At 35.5% G+C, this 18,973-nt stretch overlaps 1 protein-coding gene across 1 annotated transcript; it reads left to right on the forward strand.

The window, feature by feature from the left end:
* The first annotated feature begins 14,507 nt into the window (after positions 1–14,507).
* Positions 14,508–18,242, forward strand: LOC149244598 (protein SUPPRESSOR OF GENE SILENCING 3 homolog). Its single transcript, XM_089371599.1, has 4 exons — positions 14,508–14,748; positions 15,059–15,303; positions 15,520–15,761; positions 18,005–18,242. The coding sequence occupies exons 1-4, from the start codon at positions 14,508–14,510 to the stop codon at positions 18,240–18,242; spliced, it is 966 nt and encodes a 321-aa protein (XP_089227725.1).
* Positions 18,243–18,973: the final 731 nt, after the last annotated feature.

An 18,973-nucleotide genomic window follows, 5' to 3' on the forward strand; every position in this document is an offset into this window, starting at 1 on the left:
TAGAGCTTACCTGGACTAGACGAATTTGCTAACAGTCTGCTGATCTTTCTCCAGTTGACCGTTGAAATTTCGAATGCAAGAGGGTAAATTTTTCACTCTGAGGTAAAATGATGAAAAGTAATTTATTTTTTACCAAGTGACTCTTTTATAAGCCCTTTTGGTCAAATTAGGGTTTGTAAATTAGGGTTTTTGACTATTTCATGTATTTTTATATCAAAGATGGATCTTATGCTTATTGTGCAGCAACAGGTTTAGCGAACCCTGGTGACTACCCTACGAGTTATCAGACTCGGTAAAAACACGAAAAAGCCCCTCTTGGAATCATCTTTAAGCTCTTTTCTGACTCTCGAAACATGAAAAGGTCGTCGAGCTCTTGTCGCTTTGAACTCGTTAAAGGCTGCGAAGCATCATCTACCCAGTATATGTTTACCCCTTTTTCGGGCTGGGATAGATTATTTACGAAAAAGGTATACATTGATCTTTCATGGTCAATAGGTTCCCTTGGATATTATTTTCTACCTTTTCAGGTTCGAGGGACAAATTTACGAAAAGGGACCTTTGGAGTTTTCTTTTCCGTGTCTTTTTCAAACTCTCTAAACATGAAAAAGACTCCGAGTTTTACCTATGTCGGACTCGTTAAACCCTGACAACATTAGACTTGTCATCATGATGAGATCGAGCTTCTCCTTCCTAGGACTCGTTAAAACTCACTAGGTCGAATTCGTCCGAAGGATGAACTTACATTACAAACATATGATATCCCCTTCAAGCTTGTGTTTCAAAAATAATTAGGGTACTCAGCAGAAACGGTGGGGGAAAATTTGGAAACATTTTGTTGATCGTATTAGTTATTATGGCAGCTTGTCGCTCTTGGACATCGATACTCTTTCTGCTTTGTGTCGGGTTGGGATATCCTCATTCTATCATTGGTATTTCGGGTTTTAGGTTATTCATTTTGCCTCATCCCCTCTGATCCCTGCTGCATCGTCATCACCTTTGATCCCTTAGTACCAAAATGCTGCCAAATTCTGGAGTCGTGTCGCCGATATGTTCAAGAGCTTAATCCTTCTGTAGTTTGTAGCCTTACACACCTTCCTCAGATTCTCTGTCTCATTCACAATCATCTTGTTCCTTTGTCTCGCGTCAATGATGTGGGAAACATTATGGCCCTCCTTCGACTAGTCGCTTCCTGCCGACTTCAGCGCATTATCCGGGAGGTTGACCTAGAGACTCCTTTCTGGTACCTTGGAGCTTGCATGCCTCAATGGCAAGTTCTTCGCATTTGACAATAGGCTTGAATCATTGGTCTTCGATCGAGTGATTTCACAAGTGTTCGACTCCAGATCATTCTTCACACTTTGTGGATTGTACTAGCGATACCTTGAGGACCATTGACATTACTGGTGGTTTCTCTCGCACTTGTTAACGGTTCACATCATTGGTCGGTAATCAAGTGATTTTCTAGTGTGCTCGACTTCAACACATCTATTCGCATATTAGAAATTGTACAATGGTCAGGTTGGGATTCAAGACCTTGGGCTCAGATCACACAAGTCCAGGTTGCGTGGATTGATTTATACATGACTCTTTTGATTGGATGGCTCCAACTATACCTAAGTCATTTTTGTGGTCTTTCTGATTGGATGGCTACATCCATACTACAAACCATTTATATTTATCTTTTGGATGGCTACGCCCATGCCTTATGCACATGTACTTCCTTTCACTATGTACTCATGTATCAGATATATCAGTTGTACTTGTGTCTGCAGGTTCTCCACGAGGACGTTCTGTTTCGGTTATGGATTCATAAAGAATTTCACCCCTCCCACTCTCTCAGCCTTCATGCTTTAGGGGGCATCTGTTACACAGTAATTTGTCATCGACTCTACATTGCCTGATTCCGGATACTTCCAGTCCATGTTACTGACATCTGTGTTGTGTCATGTTGCCAATTATGTGTCATTACCTTCCTTGAAATCTCAGGAAGAGTGTCTCATTTCATTATCCCTGAAGAAGACCCTTTTTACCTAAGTTTCTAGGTCGTTGCGAGTCAGAAGTTATCCCCCTTGCGAAGATGGTCAAGTTAACACTAGCCCTAGCGAAGTCTTCACTCTGTCCCTATGTTGCACCCGCGACGAGCCAGATTTGGCAAGTTTTTCAACAACTCATCGAAACTTTGAGATGAAATTGCTTCATGGGCAGTCCTAGGGCTAGTTTTTGGGTCAGTTGAGCTTGCCTTTCTCCTCTGGGATAGTTGTTCCACCTTTTGTGCAACCTCCCTAAGAGATCAACTATTCCTTCCTTCTCTTGTGGGACCTCTCCCTCCTATAAATATCTCCTCCATGAATAACATCAACTAGCTTAGATGTAATTGGATGATAGCTAGATGTAATTTGATAGTTTCAAGTTTCTAAGAGAGGAGTAGAGGTAGAGAGTATTATTGGAGTGTGGAAGTAGCATCATTTGTATTTTGATTTGATAGATGTTTGAGTAGAGTTGGCTTGAGAGCTTTCTAGTATCAACCCTTTTGGACAGAAGCGAGAGTCATATCTTCCTTTGGGAGATGGTTCACAAGTAAATGCCTATAGAGACACACCGACAGGACCCTTCAAGGAGGCTTACGATGTCAAGGCTCGATTGTAAGTTTTACTTTGATTTATATTAATACAAATTAATAGCTTGTTTCCTATATCGTGCGTCAAATTGTATGTCGATAGCTTGAGGTTCCTTGACTCTTTAAGTAGATTGTTTGGTTGTTTTCTATTGCGTTTGTGGTGTTTCTCTACATCTTGTTTTCAGGTATGAGCGATTAGAAGAACAAGAGCTAGAGAAACACGACGAGGACTTCATCGAACGTCGAATTAAAGGTAGGTCCTCATAACACCAACTTTCTAAGGAAATTTTCCTTGGTATTGTCTGTGCAATGACTAGACCCACTCTAGGGCTAGAGGGGTTGGCTCTGTCCGCAGAGGGAACTTACCTGTGTCAAAACAGCACCAACTACTTCCAATGGGTGTCCTACATGGAGGATTTACTTAGAAGTAAAGGTCTTTGTAAAATAGCCTTAGGCCAAGAGTCTAAACCTAAAGATGAAGATAAGCAAGCCAAATGGGAAAATAGGCAAGATCAAACACGTGGCTTGATAGGGATGTCTATTTCTCTAGACCTTAGATTCCATATCGCAGAACTTGATACCCTTGATGAAGCAATGAAACAACTCAATAAATTTTTTGGAATTAAAAATGAAATTAGAGCCCATCAACTCGAAAATGAGCTGCTTACATTGGACCCTAATAATTTTTCTTCCATTAAAGATTTTTTGTCCAAGTTCAAGACCCTTAAACTTCTCTTGGAAGATGTTAAGGTTAAGAAAGAATATTGTAGCTTTATCTATTCCATTCTTACTAAGTTGGGACCAGCCTACTTTGTGTTTGTTTCCACCTTCCATTCTACTAGAAAAGCCTTTATTTCTCAAGGACAAGACTACAAGTCCCCTCCTTTGATGCCTTTTGTGATTCTTTAATAAGAGAACAAGAAAAAATCTTACATCTTGGTCTTCTTAATCTTGGAAACTCTTCTAAGAAAGGCTTAGCCACCCAGCAACAACCAAGTTCAAAGAATCATAAGAAGCAACATCCTAAAAAGAATGGTCCTAAACCAACCAAGGGTCCTAAGCATTTTCAGTCTTAAAATGAAAAATCAATTCAAAAAAATGATAAGGCAAATAAAAACAAAAGGAAGAAGATTGATAGACATTGTAACTTTTGTAATCATGATTAACACTTAGAATCCAAATGCTTTGAAAAGATGGAAGCCTTGGAAGCATCAATGAAGAAGCATAACATCCATTTGGAGCACTCTTCAACTTCAAATTCATCTTCAGGAATAACACTTTCTGCATGTGGTTGTCAAGCATCTCGGTCTGGTTATGCACTAAATGTATCTTCTTCTTCTCATTCTCATGAGTGGCTCATTGATTATGGAGCTTCTTATCACATGGCCAAAAATAAAGCCATGTTTTATTCTTTAAATGATTGTAACACCAAAAATATATATGTTGGTGATGATAGATCTCTTAGTGTTGTAGGGACTGGAACTATTCATCTAGAAAATGGTCAATTTAATGATGTATTATGTGTTCCAACCTTATACTGCAACCTTCTATCTGTATATCAGATAACTCATTCAGGTGAAGGTAAAATCGTTGAATTTTCACCTCATGATGTTGTAATTAAGGACCTAAGAGATCCTAGACAGATTTTAGTTATTGGCATTGTTGATGATTCTACAAGGTTGTATAAGTTTAACAACTTTGGGTCATCAACTCTTCCCTCGGTATTTGTTGCTAATAATGATGAAGTGAGAAAACTTTGGCATGAGTGATTTGGTCACTTAAACTATCGCTCCCTTCAAAATATATGTAAAGAAAATATGGTGACAGGTCTTCCTATGGTATCTTGCAGAGATGGTGTTTGTTCTGGATGTGTACTCGGAAAACATCATTGGGATAGTTTTGAAAAATGTGCCTCTTGGCACGCCTCAACCTCTTTACAACTTGTGCATAGTGATTTATGTGGTCCAATTCCAGTTGTTTCATTCTTTAGCTACAAGTATTTCTTAACTTTCATTGATGATTTCTCCAGACGCACTTGGGTATACTTCTTAAAACTCAAGAGTGAAGTCTTTAACATGTTCTTGGCCTTTAAGGCCTTTGTTGAGAAACAATCTTGACATCAAATTCTTAAGCTCAGATCTAATAATGGCAGAGAATATGTTAACAACAAATTCATCAAATTTTGCACTAAGAATAGAATTCAATTGCAACATATTGTTCCATATACTCCACAACAAAATGGTGTAGCTGAAAGGAAGAATCGCACCTTAAAGGAAATGGTTAATTGTATGCTTCGATCTAAATGACTTAGTCTTAATTTTTGGGCAGAAGCAATTAACTATGCAAATTACATAGTAAATTGCACTCCTACCAAGGTTTTAAGGAATATCGCTCCAGAAGAAGCATGGAGCTTAATTAAACCATATGTAAGTCACTTTCGTGTTTTTGGAAGTGAAGCATGGGCCCATATCCCAGATGAGAAACATAAAGCCTTAGAACCTAAGAGTGAAAAATGTATTTTTCTTGGATATTTTGAAGATGTCAAAGGATATAAACTTCTTCAACCTAAATCCAAAAATGTTATCATTAGAAGAGATGTGAAGTTGTTAAAAATATATTGGCCTACGAGAGTAGTTCGACAGATGTGCCACCTCTTTCTATCCCTTCTACTTTCGAAAATATTCCTTCTTCACATGATGACAGCGAGGATGACAATCCTGCCCCACCTTCTCGCTATCCTCCTTCAACTCCTTAGCTTCCAAAATCAGTCTGTACTACTCGATATGTAGGAGGTGCTCTTGCAGGTGATCCTACAAATCAACGTCGTACATGTTCTCAATTCGATAGAGCCTCTTCTTTACTGGCTCAAACTTCAACAAATTATGATTGAGACACCTTTGCAGAAGCTTTATGCCATCCAGATTGGGACACAACTATAAATGAAGAATATCGTTCACTATTAGCAAATGATACATGGGACCTTGTTCCTCTTCCAAAGGGACGAAAACTTGTTAAATGAAAATGGGTTTACAAAGCCAAGTTTGGACCAGATGAAAAGTTAATAAACATAAATATTGCCTTGTTGCTAAGGGTTTTTAACAAGTTGAAGGCATTGAATATACTGAAACCTTCTCCCCTATTGCAAAAATGAACTCTATCTACCTTGTTCTTTCCCTTGTTGCCTCTTTCAAATGGGAAGTCCATCAGATGGATGTTAAATTTGCCTTCTTTATGGAACAACCTCATGGATTTATACAAACAAACTCTAGCCTTGTATGTCAGCTTAAGAAATTCCTTTATGGTCTCAAGAAAGCCCCTCGGGCTTGGTATGCCAAAATGGATAGCTTTCTTTTAGATATTGGATTTTCTAGGTGTCATTCTAACAATACCGTCTACACCAAGAAAGTGGGTAAGTCTCTCATCATTCTTGTTATTTAAGTTCATGACCTTATCCTTATTGGAAGTGATCCCAACCTTATAAACCATGTGAAGTCCAACCTTAAAAAGCAGTTTGAAATGACAAACTTAGGACACTTGCATTATTTTCTTGGTCTTCAAGTCTTTCAATCCAAAGAAGGTATTTCCCTTTCCCAACCCAAGTATGCCTATGATCTTCTATGCCACTTTCACATGGAATACTGTAAGCCAGACCCTTCTCCCTTTCAGTTTGGAGCCAAACTTTCAGTCACTTGTACTTCCCCTTAAGTTAATGCAACCTTATACCATCATCTTGTTGGAAAACTTTCGTATCTGACCCATACCCGTCCCAACCTTTCCTTTGTTGTTGGCCTTGTTTCTCGGTTTATGCAAAACCCACATGAAAGTCATTGAAAAACAACTAAAAGAATACTTTGTTATGTTCGAGGTACAGTTCAGTTTGGGATTCATTACAGTGCATAAGCATCTCCTCTATTAGTTGGTTTCACTGATTATGATTGGGTTGGTGACCCTAATGATCGGAAGTCTATTGCAGTTTATGTCTTCACTCTTGGTTCTGGACCTATTACATGGGCTTGCAAGAAACAAAGTTCCATTTCTCTTTCTTCAGTAGAAGCAGAGTATCATGGCATTGTTGAAGCTAGTAAGGAAGCCCTGTAACTTCGTCAGATCCTTTCAGAGTTTGGTTTTCAGCAGCAACATCCGACTACACTTTAGTGTGATAATCAAAGTGCCATTCAACTATGCAAAGATCCAGTCCAACATAAACGTAGAAAACACATTGAACTACACATGCACTTCATCAGAAAGCTCATTCAAGACCACGTCCTTGAAGTGCAATATTGTTCAACCGACGATCAAGTTGCAGACATATTTACAAAGGCTCTCACAGAGGCGAAGTTTACTAAACTTCAATTTAGGGTTAGAGTGCAGGAAGTTGTGACTAAGGGGGGATAGGCTCTAATGCCTCCTTCCTTCTCCTATTGTGTCATCTTTGTACATTCTTCAATCATATCCCAAGTTGTTCTTAAGGGGGGATGTTATGATATTCCGACACATAGGAAATAATTAAGTACAACTTGGTCTAGTGTATAGTTAGGTAAAGTGTGTTCTTTAGTATTTACTTTTTGTAACTTACAATCCGACGGTCACAATATGTTCTAGACATGAAGTGATCTGATGGTTCATTCTCTCCTTGGTATTACCGACACTTGATCCTTGGCTTAACACCTGATTGGTCCATGATCTCTATTTAAAGAGCATGGAGGGTCATTTGTTAGGTGACCATTCATGAGATAAGATTATGTAAATTTTCTTTATTTTACATTAATAAATTGCCTGAAGTGGTCGCGTTGGCTTAGGCCATGGACTGTTTCCTTCTTTGAGGGTTTTAACTACGTCAAGAAGACTGGTGTACTAATATGTGATCTGTTTGTGAGCGGTGTCCTTTGGTGTTCTATCTAAGGAACTTACCCTGTAAATTCCTACACCAATTATGATAATGTTATTTTTACCCTAAGTCAATTTTCTTCCAAATCATTAGATGAAATGGTAGAAACTCTTTTAGCAGAAGAAAAGAGAATAAAAACATGTGATGCAGAGGACAACTCACAACCTGAGATGGCACTATTCTCCAAGGGCAGGGTTCATAAAAACAAGAACTCAGTCAAATTTGTTTATTACCAAAAACATGGACACACGACATTGAATTGTAAGACTCATGCCAAATATCTCTTAAATGGGAAATTAAAAGAATCTGCTAACATAGCTACTTTTGAAGACTTACCAGATGAAAACTTTGAGGACTTCTCAGATTATGATAGTGATGATGAGTTTAATGCAGATCCTCTCAGACTCTTTAAGCTATCAGTGATGTATGTTGTAAGTTATATTTGGTGCAGAACTAATTAATGAACAATGTTGCATAATTCAAATTAATTGTTCTTGGCACTCGGAAACCCTTGAACACATCACTTGTTTGGTTGTGTTTACACTGTTATGGTTTGTTGTTCTTGGTGCTTGGAAACCCCTGAACAATGGCTACAGGTGACAATATGAGATCCATGTGTATGAAACAGGTCAAGTTGTTTGATCAATTTTTGAACACATTCAGTATTCAGACTGTCTTCCTAGCAATTGATGGATAGTCGAAAGCGAAATATTCGACAAATGGTGATTGGTCCATAGGATGGTTCATTGCTTGACAACTCTTATCGTGGAAGCCCCGACGAGCCAAGTTGTCAATATGGTTGATCTTGCAAAGTTCATCAATGATGGTCCGAGGCAAGCATGTGTTAAATGGAGTTCAAGTGACAACTCGAAGTAGTGGATGAAGAAAGAATGATATTCACAAGATTTCAGAATGGATGTGGGTGTTCATGAAGATCAGTGAGACAAAGACCCGTTATATTGTTGTGGTATATGTAATAATGTAAGCGTTAAAGGGGGGACTTGAAACTAACGCTTACTATAGTAGGTAGATTTGGTTGAGTTGTTGAGATAATTTCTCAACAACCAATCTTATTGTTTTGGAATCACTTAGATCTCACTAGCACCATAAATATGTGATGTATCTGTGTAATTTGAAGAGTGTAATAGAACTTTTCCTTTGTGTGTGCATCTTTGTTTTTCTACTAAAATATCAATAATACAATATTATATATTTACTAAAATATGAGAGACGTAATAATATATATTCAAATAAGCATTATACACCTAATTAATGTTACAATATAATATATATGTTAAAGTATGAAATATCTAATAATATATAAACTAGATTACATTATGGTATAAATGCAAGTTTCCTTCTTTATGTATCATTAAAGAGTTTTTTTGGAGTAGTGTAGTGCTCTTGGGATAATATTCATATTAGTATTATCTCCATGTTAGTTATGCGCTTTCAATTAATTTATCTCAAATTAATTAATTAAAGAAAATCTCATATCAACATGTGTTATATTGGGCATATGGTATTAATAAGCCATGGTATTGGAACAAAAACTATTTACAAGTTAAAAATTTCCATGGTAAAATGGGGTGAATCTACATTAAGAATATTATTTAAGTGAGATGTTTTATAATGTAGGTGTTTTGATTTTTATAATGATTAGATGCATATAAGAATGTACCAATCATTTAATTTATATGACTATGATAATAATTATAAATACTCATCACTTTCAACTATTAATCACTATAATTATTATTACTTAATAAATTTTATTAAATATATATATATATATATATATATATATATATATATATAATTACTCATAAAAATAAAAAGTAGAGAGATATATGAAAAGACATAATTTAACCAAATCACAGCCAATAATAATGACACTTGAACTTATTAAAACATATTTCTCTTATCTTCGTATTCAAATCCATTGATTGCCTACCACCACATCAGCAAAAGCTTGGAAATTACTTAAAACAAAAGTTAGAAGGGACAACGGATCGTGCGCATCATCGTCATGAATTGATCGCATCTCCTTTCGGCGTCATAGATTTATCTCATGTATATTTCCCATTTTATATGTTCACCTACCATTCCCTTTCCCATTTTATATGTTCACCTACAATTCCCAAAGAAAAGAAATATATATATATAATTTAAAAAGTTAAAGTTAAAGGAATAAAAAAAATGATTTAAAAATAAAAATTAGAAAATTCATGAAGTAAATATTTTATTTTTAAAAAAGAAAAAAGAAAAAAAGAAGATAATAAATAATAATGATGATGATGGTTAACATCCAATGAGACCAAACTTTGGTCTATTAGACCTGAAGAAACGAATTATTTAGTTTGATTTAAGATTTTATTCTTATGCTCAAAAAGCTTGGAGAGAAGCCTCTCGAGCTCACTGTAATTTTGAGAATGTAAAAGACTAGGAAGGTCAGTATTGCAACAAAGATTTTGAAACTGAGATCTAATGTGGTTGTACGCGGGGCACTCTAAGAGAAAGTGATTTTCATCCTCGATGTTCGTATTCTCACAGAGATGGCAAAACCTTTCCATCCATGGTGTTTTAGGAACTGCCCAACGACCCGTTTCACTATGGAGCTCATGAGAGTTCGTTCTAATCTTGCTATATTAATTTTCTTCTTTGAGCTAGTTAAAACAGAGAGATACTTTTGATCTTCTAGGGTGGGGTTGATGACCTCCTTATAATATCTTAATTTTCTTTTAGCCGCTAAATCTTTCTCACACCACATTTTTTCTTTGAACTTAGAAGTAACAATATTTTTAATGTTATTAATGTTTTGCAATGCAACATTCTCGTCAATCTCCCAATGGTTTAACCAGGCCTTGGTGTCTTTATACCAACCTCGTTTAAGCCTTAGTTGGTTTTGGCTGGAATTTAAAGCTAGCTTAGGAAGTCTATGGTCTCCTATGTTATTGAATTTGTGCTTGTACAACAGAAACCTAGTCATAACTAGGCTCTAGATAGGGGAAAGACCCACTTCTATAAGGAGAATAGGATAGGTTGTTTTTCTTTTAAATTTGAGGTTATACGTTATAAAACGCTTCTGGATTTGCTCAATCTTTCTCCAGGATTCTCTAGAGATGCTACAACCCCAAACCTCACATCCATATAAGATAACTGGAGTGACTAAAGTTTCAAAGAGGAACTTCTTTCTATCCCACATTACGAGTTTTGTCGTTTTACATTTATTTTCAAGACCAAAATAAGCTTTCCATCCCCCATTAATCCTTTTCTCAATGTTATAGTTCCAGTTGAGCTTGTGATGAATATCAATTCCTAGGTACTTGTAGGAAGACACTTCATCCAAGTTACTATTGTCATACATAAAATTAGTGTAAGTGTCCTTCTTAGATTTGATAATCGTAACTTTTGTTTTTTCAGTGTTAACAATCATACCCATAGTAGAGCAGAAATCCTTAAGAAGTATAAGTTGCTTATCAAGATCAGATGGGCACCTTGTAAGAAGAACAATATCGTCAGTGTAGAGAAGAAGGACGATGACTATCCTAGTTAAGATCATGCCAGCACATCCTGCTTCCTCTAAACAACCTTCTAGCTTGTCAATGTAAATGCCAAATAGGGTAGGGGAGAGGGGGCAACCTTGTTTAACTCCAATATTGCACTTAATATCTTTCGACCACCCCTCATTGCTCTTTAACTTGGCAATTACATTCTCGTATAACCTTATAGAGGCAACTCTCAACTCAAAAGGAACCTTTAGCTCTTCTAATTTGTTCCAAAGGTTGTTTCTCAGAACCGTATCGAAAGCCTTTCTAAAGTCCACAAAGCAACAAAAGATATTGGATTTATCATTGCGGAATTCCTCCACAATGGTCCTATGCGTAACGAGGTGGTCTGTTGTTGAGTGCTACTTTCTAAAACCCGCTTGGCCTTTAGCCCGCTTACCTTCACTTTCAAGCCATATGCTCAACTTCCTTTCCAAAATAATACCATATAACTTGGCTAGGAGAGGGCTCATCATAATTGTCCGATAATTAGAGGGGTTATTTGTATCCCCACTTTTAAAAATAGGGATAATGAGGCTTTGAGTCCATGGTTTAGAGAACCCTTGCTTGAACGATTGATTGAAAAACTTGTGAATTGTAATATAAAAATATTACAATTAAAATTATTTTATTAGATGATAAAAAAAAAAATTTGAAATATTTAAAAATATACCTTAAAATATGTTTAGAATTTAAATTTGTATATATAAAAATTTATAATATATATATAAGTGGCTTGTTTTTAAAGTTTAGTATAAGTGATTAGTATTAGCTATGAAGTTTTTTGATATCGTTGTTAGTTATTACTGATTATAAATTTGTTAATCAAAATTAAAAATTTATTCGTTTTACCATTACAAAATATACAAAAATACTTCAAGATTTCTATATTTTCATTCCAAACATATATATATATATATATATTAAAAATATCTACATACATTATTTTTAATATATTTTAAAGATATATATTAGAAAATATATTCATAAATACAATCATCTCACAACCTTACAATTCTATATAAGTTTTTTCAAATTTTATGATGACATTAAAATAGTGATAACGATAAGCACGATTAATTTTATATTTATGCCTATTAAATTGAAAATAGACCATGGATACAATAAAGTGTTTATGGTAATCATATGGAAATGTAAATGACGAGGAGTCGAATATTTGGTAGTGAGTTGACGAAAATGGTGGACAATATTCAAGTGGTTGAGTAATATTTTTTAAATGTTGTAACCAGTTTTGCCTAATTCTAGAATATGTAAAGTATTGTGTAAATATTTAATATAAATAAATATGTAGAAATATTGTGTAAATATTTAATAAAGTATCTCTAGAACATATTTTATAGGTCACTTTTTATAAAACATAAATTGTAAAATATAATGAACATATTTTATAGATCACTTCTTATAAAACATAAATTGTAAAATATAATGAGTTTGTAGTTAATAAGTTTATATATATATATATATAGAAATGTTATTCATAATGTATTAGGAATGTTTATGATATTTTGTATTATAAAGCTAATCTAAATTTTATCATAGACAAATGTTTCAAGTTACAAAAACACTTGCAAAATTGGACCTCGTTAAGCATCATCTATGTTTAGAACAATTATTAGGCCGATAGGCCTTCCTTTGAAAGAGACTTTCGTCATCCTTTTGTTTCTGACGTTGACACGTGGCGTCCACATTTTATATCGTCTCCCTCACCAAAACTGCTTTCCCGATTTTTGTTCCGGTTAAATATCTGAGACCCAAAACTGCTTTCCCGATTTCTGCTCCTTCACCACGACCTGCTTTCCGCTTTCTGCTCTTCCACGAACTGAACTGAACCTGAGTGAAATGAGCCTCCAGAAAGTTCCAGAATCGAACTCATTCTCTATAAATATTTACTTTGCAGAGGCATCCAGATAACAACAACATTTCCAGGATTTTGTTTGATTTAAATTCTGCTCAATCCCTTAATCGCGAGAAAGTCATGGCAAATCTATTTTTCAGCGAGTTCTAGGATCGATTCCCGTAGAGAAGGCCGCAGTGTAGTCCTTACATTGCTCATCCCTACGCTGCATCCAATGTGACTCCAACAAAACCCGAATATGATTTCTGGGGTGCTCCGAAGGTTAAGCCCAAGACATTCACAGTTCTAATCTATGGTCCTTCTGATCATCCCTCGCCAAGTACGAGTTCGGTGACCATTGGAAATGGTCATTCAAAACCTAATCCCAAGAAGGTTATTTCGATACCCGTCAATTCTGAGACTCCCGTATCGTCTTCAGGGATTAAGAAGGTTTTGGTTCTTCTATTGGATGAGACTTCTGCAGCCAACAAAATTCAGTCGGATTTCAGAGGGTTTTTCACCAGGAAGGGTGCACCTTTAAAGAATTTAAGGGCTATACGGGATGTGAAGGCAAAGGCCGAAGATATATGATGGCATTTTGTTGATCGTGAAGTGGTGAGTCAATCCTTCAGAATGAGAAGGAACGCTTGAAGATCACCGAGGACACAATGTCATTGTTACTTAAACTTGACGCAATTCAAGTATGTATTTGAATGTCCTATGTTGGATTAAAACTCGGTTTGAATTGTAGGTCCAAACTCTGTTTTAACTTTCTAGAATATATTTTGAACTGCGACCTGAATTCCGGGCCTGTTCTAAAATACTTTTTGATTTTTTGGTCCGGCCCAACATGTTATAAAAAAAATTGACCAGCGAAAAATTCGTTTAAATAATAGGCAGAAAAATTGGCTTAAAGCCCTTTTCTAACTTTTGGTTTCGATCAAAACCCTATTTGATTTTATGTTTGGCTGGAAACCCAGTGTGAATTTCTGTTTGGGTCAAAACCCTTTTTGAATTATGGATCAAAACCTTCTTTAAATTTTCGTATAAACCCCTATTTTAGTTTCTATATCAGTTCTTTATAGCTTATACTCTTTCAATATCTTGAATGCTAAGAGTTCAGCAGCATTGAGTAATCTTAACATCTTTTTCACTGTTTGGTCACATTTTTAATGTTTTAGATTGTGGCAGAAAATTGTATATTACGCATTTTGATTTGCAGGGCATGAATTCATTTGTGAGGGAATCAAGGAAAGCGGTAATTTGTGAGCTTGTTAATCTGCAAGAAATGGTAGATGTCATATTAGCTGGAAAATCGATAAGAGGGGGAGGTTCGACGGGTGCAGAATCTATGGTGGAGGATATGCATGGTGATGGGTTTGATTTAAATTCTGCTCAATCCCTTAATCACGAGAAAGTGATGGCAAATCTATTTTTCAACGAGTTCTGGGATCGATTCCTGCAGAGAAGGCCGCAGTGTAGTCCTTGCGTGCATTGTTTATTTTCTTATGCTTTGGTTTCATGAAATTGTTTATTTTTTTCCAGTGGATTGGAATGGGAAATAAATAATTACTGGAGTATTTCAAAGGATATAAAGCCATGAAGGCAAGACATGCATATGGCCCAAAGGGACATCGTGGAATGAGTGTTCTTATATTTGAGGAATCTGCAATGGGATACTTGGAGGCAGAGCGGTTACAGAAACAGTTTTTAAAGGAAGGGAGAGGAAAATATGACTGGGAGCGACGTCGTGTATTGTTTTATCCAGGTGGAAAACGTGTACTATATGGTTACTTCGCAACAAAACAAGAGATGGAGATTTTCAACAGACATTCAAAAGGTTTGTATTACTTACTTCTTTGAAGTCTATATGACATGTATCACAAAGGGGTGGATTACAGAAATTTTGTTTCTAATTTAAAGTGTGCAACAAATTTCTGGGTGTCTCCTAACATAGTTACAGCTCATTAAGCATAGACACATTATTTATTAGGAAAGTCTGATTATGCACATGAGGATTCTTTGATTGATTGTGTAATGTCTAAGACGCACTAGGTGGGAGATGCTTTTTGGTTCATGTACTCTGATGCTAGTGAGTAATTTTTTATTTTTTATTGGAGCTATTATAAAACTGCAAGAGTATTTTGCAGGCAAAGCAAGGTTGAAGTATGAGATAAGATCATATCATAAAATGGTTGTGGAACCCATGAAGCAAATGGATGAGGACAATCAGAAGTTGTCTTGGTTTAAGACTAAAGTTGCTAAACAACAGGAGCACAGTAAAAATTTAGAAGAGACAGTTAGTATAGTCTCATCAAAATTGCGTATGAAAGATGAAGAAATTAAGATTATTAGACAGAGGGCTACAAAGCAGCATGAGGAATGTAAGAAAGAAGTATGATTAATTTATGGTTGAGACTAGAGCACATGGAAGTTGAAACACAACAACCTATAGTAGTTCAGTTAGTGTCTTGGACTTGCACCTTGTGTATAATTTTATGTGAGGCTTAAACTGTTGTTGTCCTTTGGACATGTAGTTTTAATGTTAAAACCCAATATGTTTAACTATATATGTCTTGTTCAGAATTGATCTTCTTTTGTTTTTTTTGAGGTTCCCACGAGTGCTATGCTAATTGAAAACTGCGGGCAAGTGGATTATTTGGAGCAAAGTTATAGAGAACAAATTGATCAGCTGAATGCCGATATTACAAAAAGAGAATCAGAGATGGAAGAGATGGAAGAGGAGTTCAAGAAAGCACACTTAGATCGTTGTCACCAACTTGAAGTTAACTCTACAAAGCTCCCAAAAGGTGCACAAGTTGTGAATGATGAACAACAGGAACAACCGATCAAGTAAATTTCCTTTCTATTCTGGACCTTTCTTTGATTTTCATCTATTTACTCTTTCTAGGAAATAACTTATTATATGTCATTTGTGCACAGTGTTTTTTTTTCCCTTCAGTTCCTAAAGTTTAGAGCAACCAACATGTTTGTTTTGGCCTGTATCTTATTGTAATAATACCTTGCTTTGTTCAGGGTGCTAGCAGGGTAGAATACACTTATTCTTAGTGGTCAGTGTTGTAACAGGCTTGCAAAATGTTTTGTCGAACTACTTAGATCTTGAAGAGTGAACTAGTCAAGCGTTAAAATTAAAAATACTATGCGATCAAACAATTCTTTTTGGCTTTGGTATGAATCATTTACTCTTGGGGAAAGAATTGCTTGGACTTCCTTGTCCTCTGTATATGCCTGCGAAATAGAAGCCATTTTTCCTTCAGTACTCTTGCCTTGAGATTTCACTAATAATCAACCACATAGCACCATACTAGCTGCATACTCAGCTCCAACCAGCTACATACTTGGTCCAAACCACTTTCATACACAACCAAACAAGGCTAAGCATAATCAACATCCTTGCTGGAAATATATGTCACGAGTTTGGTTTAAAGTTAATATAGGCAACATTCATGCCAGAAGCACCGACTTTGAACTTGGTCCAACAAAGGAAGCACAAGTGATCCTTCTGTACAAATCCATCAATTAGTTGATGTAGGCCTCTCATCTGAAACTGACATGTATACATTATAATGCAAGTCAAAATGGAGGAAAGGGAAACATCAAGATTTAGATGAAATTGATCGGCTGGTTACTCCACTAATAATGAAAATTTCCTTGGAAATCAATTGCTGGCCTTTCGTATGTAGACGCATGCCTTTTAGCGTAGTTTCCATACACTACCCATGGAGATGAATGCTTAGAAAATGTGAATATTTTCACCCAATATATACATATTTTATATGGTCTTGATTTGAACATTGGATACCTAAAAGTACCTCCCTTTAGGCAAGAAATGTCCTCGCAGCCTTGCATCCCTAGTATATTGGACACTCATGGGAAATGTGCCCTATGCAAGACATGCCCATGCGGGTTTGGCACTCGGATAATGCAAGCCTCGACATGTTTAAGACTTGGGGCACCAATAAATGTTAAAAAAAAATCTCAGAACATTAAAAAATGTGACCTTGTTCTGATGTGCCTGTTTTAGGGGTCTATGTGTCCCATGTTGGACACTCATAATCTCGTGTCCCTGACTTTCCTCCTATTGGCAATCAAATACAAGAGGAGTTTGAGAGGCCAATTTTTTGAAGTTCAATTTTAACTGCTAACTGCTATGATGTGAAGCGGAACCAACAATCAAATACAAGAGTTTTAAGGGCCATTTTTTTTAAGTTTAATTTTATCTGTATGATGTGATGCAGAACCAACAATCAAATACAAGAGTTTGAGAGTACAGTTTTTTGAAGTTTAATCTTAACCTCTATGATGTGATGGGAGACCAACAAACCCAATACTTCATTCTTTAAAGCAACTTTAGCCTGTTAAATTGACTCATCTTTGGTATCTTAAGTTCCCCATTTTTTATTGAATCTTATAGCACCCGAAGGTGAAAAATAGAACAAGGTGATGGATAGTATCGGAATGTGAAAATTAAATTGAAGGCAAACACTCTTTAAGCGGGGAAACGATTTTGGTTTTGGAAACAAAACTTTTCAAAATTTTAGGAAATAAGAAAACAATATTTCTAATATTTTTTAAAATATTTAAAAGTTTAAAATGCTAAAATATTTCATAAATATTTAGAGTTCAATAAGTTTTGGAATCGTTTGCTTGGGTCCTGTACCATCGTAATTACTTGACAACCGACTAGAAGATTGCAAGGTAAAGATAATATGTTAGATTTTTTCAATGATACTTTATAATTGCCCATACATTTGTTAGATCCATTAAAATCGAAGTATTCATAGCTATGCTTTGGCCACATGTCTCTCTCCTGTTGTCATCATTTGTGACATTCTTATACTAACTTTTTTTGTTTTCTTAGAAGGCAGAGGCCAGGAAATTTTTTTAAGATATCATTGAAAATATTTTTGCCAATTGACGGGCTCAAGGATCTTTGCACTTTTTAAGATATGGTTATCGATTTCTGCACTTCTTATGATATGGTTATTTGTAGGCATCACTTTTAATTTACCAGATATATGTCTTCTCTGTTTTTAATGGTGTCAAGCATCGCTTGTGATCTTGCTGTCTTGCAGAATTGATGAAGAGATTGCAAGAAGAAAAATGATAATTGAAGGCAGCTTCAAAGATTCTGAAGAATATGAACGTGAGAGGCAAGAACTTGTTAAAATGCATGACAACAAGAGGAGGGAGATCAAGCTAAAACAGTTACAGGAAGAAGTAGCCTTAGAGAAGGAATTGGAGCGTGAGAGAGTTGAACAACTGGACAAGCATCTAAAGAGAAGGCAAGAAGTACAGAATGTTGTTGTTTAATTGTAGGGGTCGGAGAATTTCTATGCAATTAAATAAGCATGCTTTGTATTATAACCGTTTTTGAATTTTATGCACCCCTTGAAAAGCTACCCATGAAGAGCAAGGAAACTTCTGTAGCCATCCTGTTGTTTGTATGTTGTGATCACTAGAAATTGGAGAACTGAATCATACGGATTGTAGAATCTATTTTGCCTTTTAATGAGAATGTTGAATCATTTTCCCTGGATACAAATATCCCTTTTAAATATCATCTTTTACAATATTTATATAAAATTTAAAATTTCCAATACATATGGGATATGGCATACATATCTACAAATGTGTTCCTCATACTTTACAATATCTATGTAGAATTTAAATTTGCCAATACATATGGCATATGGCATACATATCTACAAATGTGTTCCTCATACCATTTTTCCAATTTTCATAACATTTTTCAAATTTAAAAAACTTATCGGCCTCTCTTTGCACCTTTTGGGGCAATTGCTAGTATATTACATATTATTTTTAATTCCTAGGTTAAGTTACAAAAACACTTGCAAAATTGGACCTCGTTGAGCATCATCCATGTGTTTAGAACAATTATATATTACATATTATTTTTAATTGCTAGGTTTGCAAGTGTTTAGAACAATTATATATTACATATTATTTTTAATTCCTAGGTTTGCAAGGGTTTTAGATTTTCATTAGTTTGTTGAAAGTGAAAGTATTTTGGATAATTTATT

Source organism: Pinus tabuliformis, chromosome 8 (genome assembly GCF_031772625.1).
Source record: "Pinus tabuliformis cultivar Carrire ecotype Pingquan chromosome 8, CPIR1, whole genome shotgun sequence".
Lineage (NCBI taxonomy): Eukaryota > Viridiplantae > Streptophyta > Pinopsida > Pinales > Pinaceae > Pinus > Pinus tabuliformis.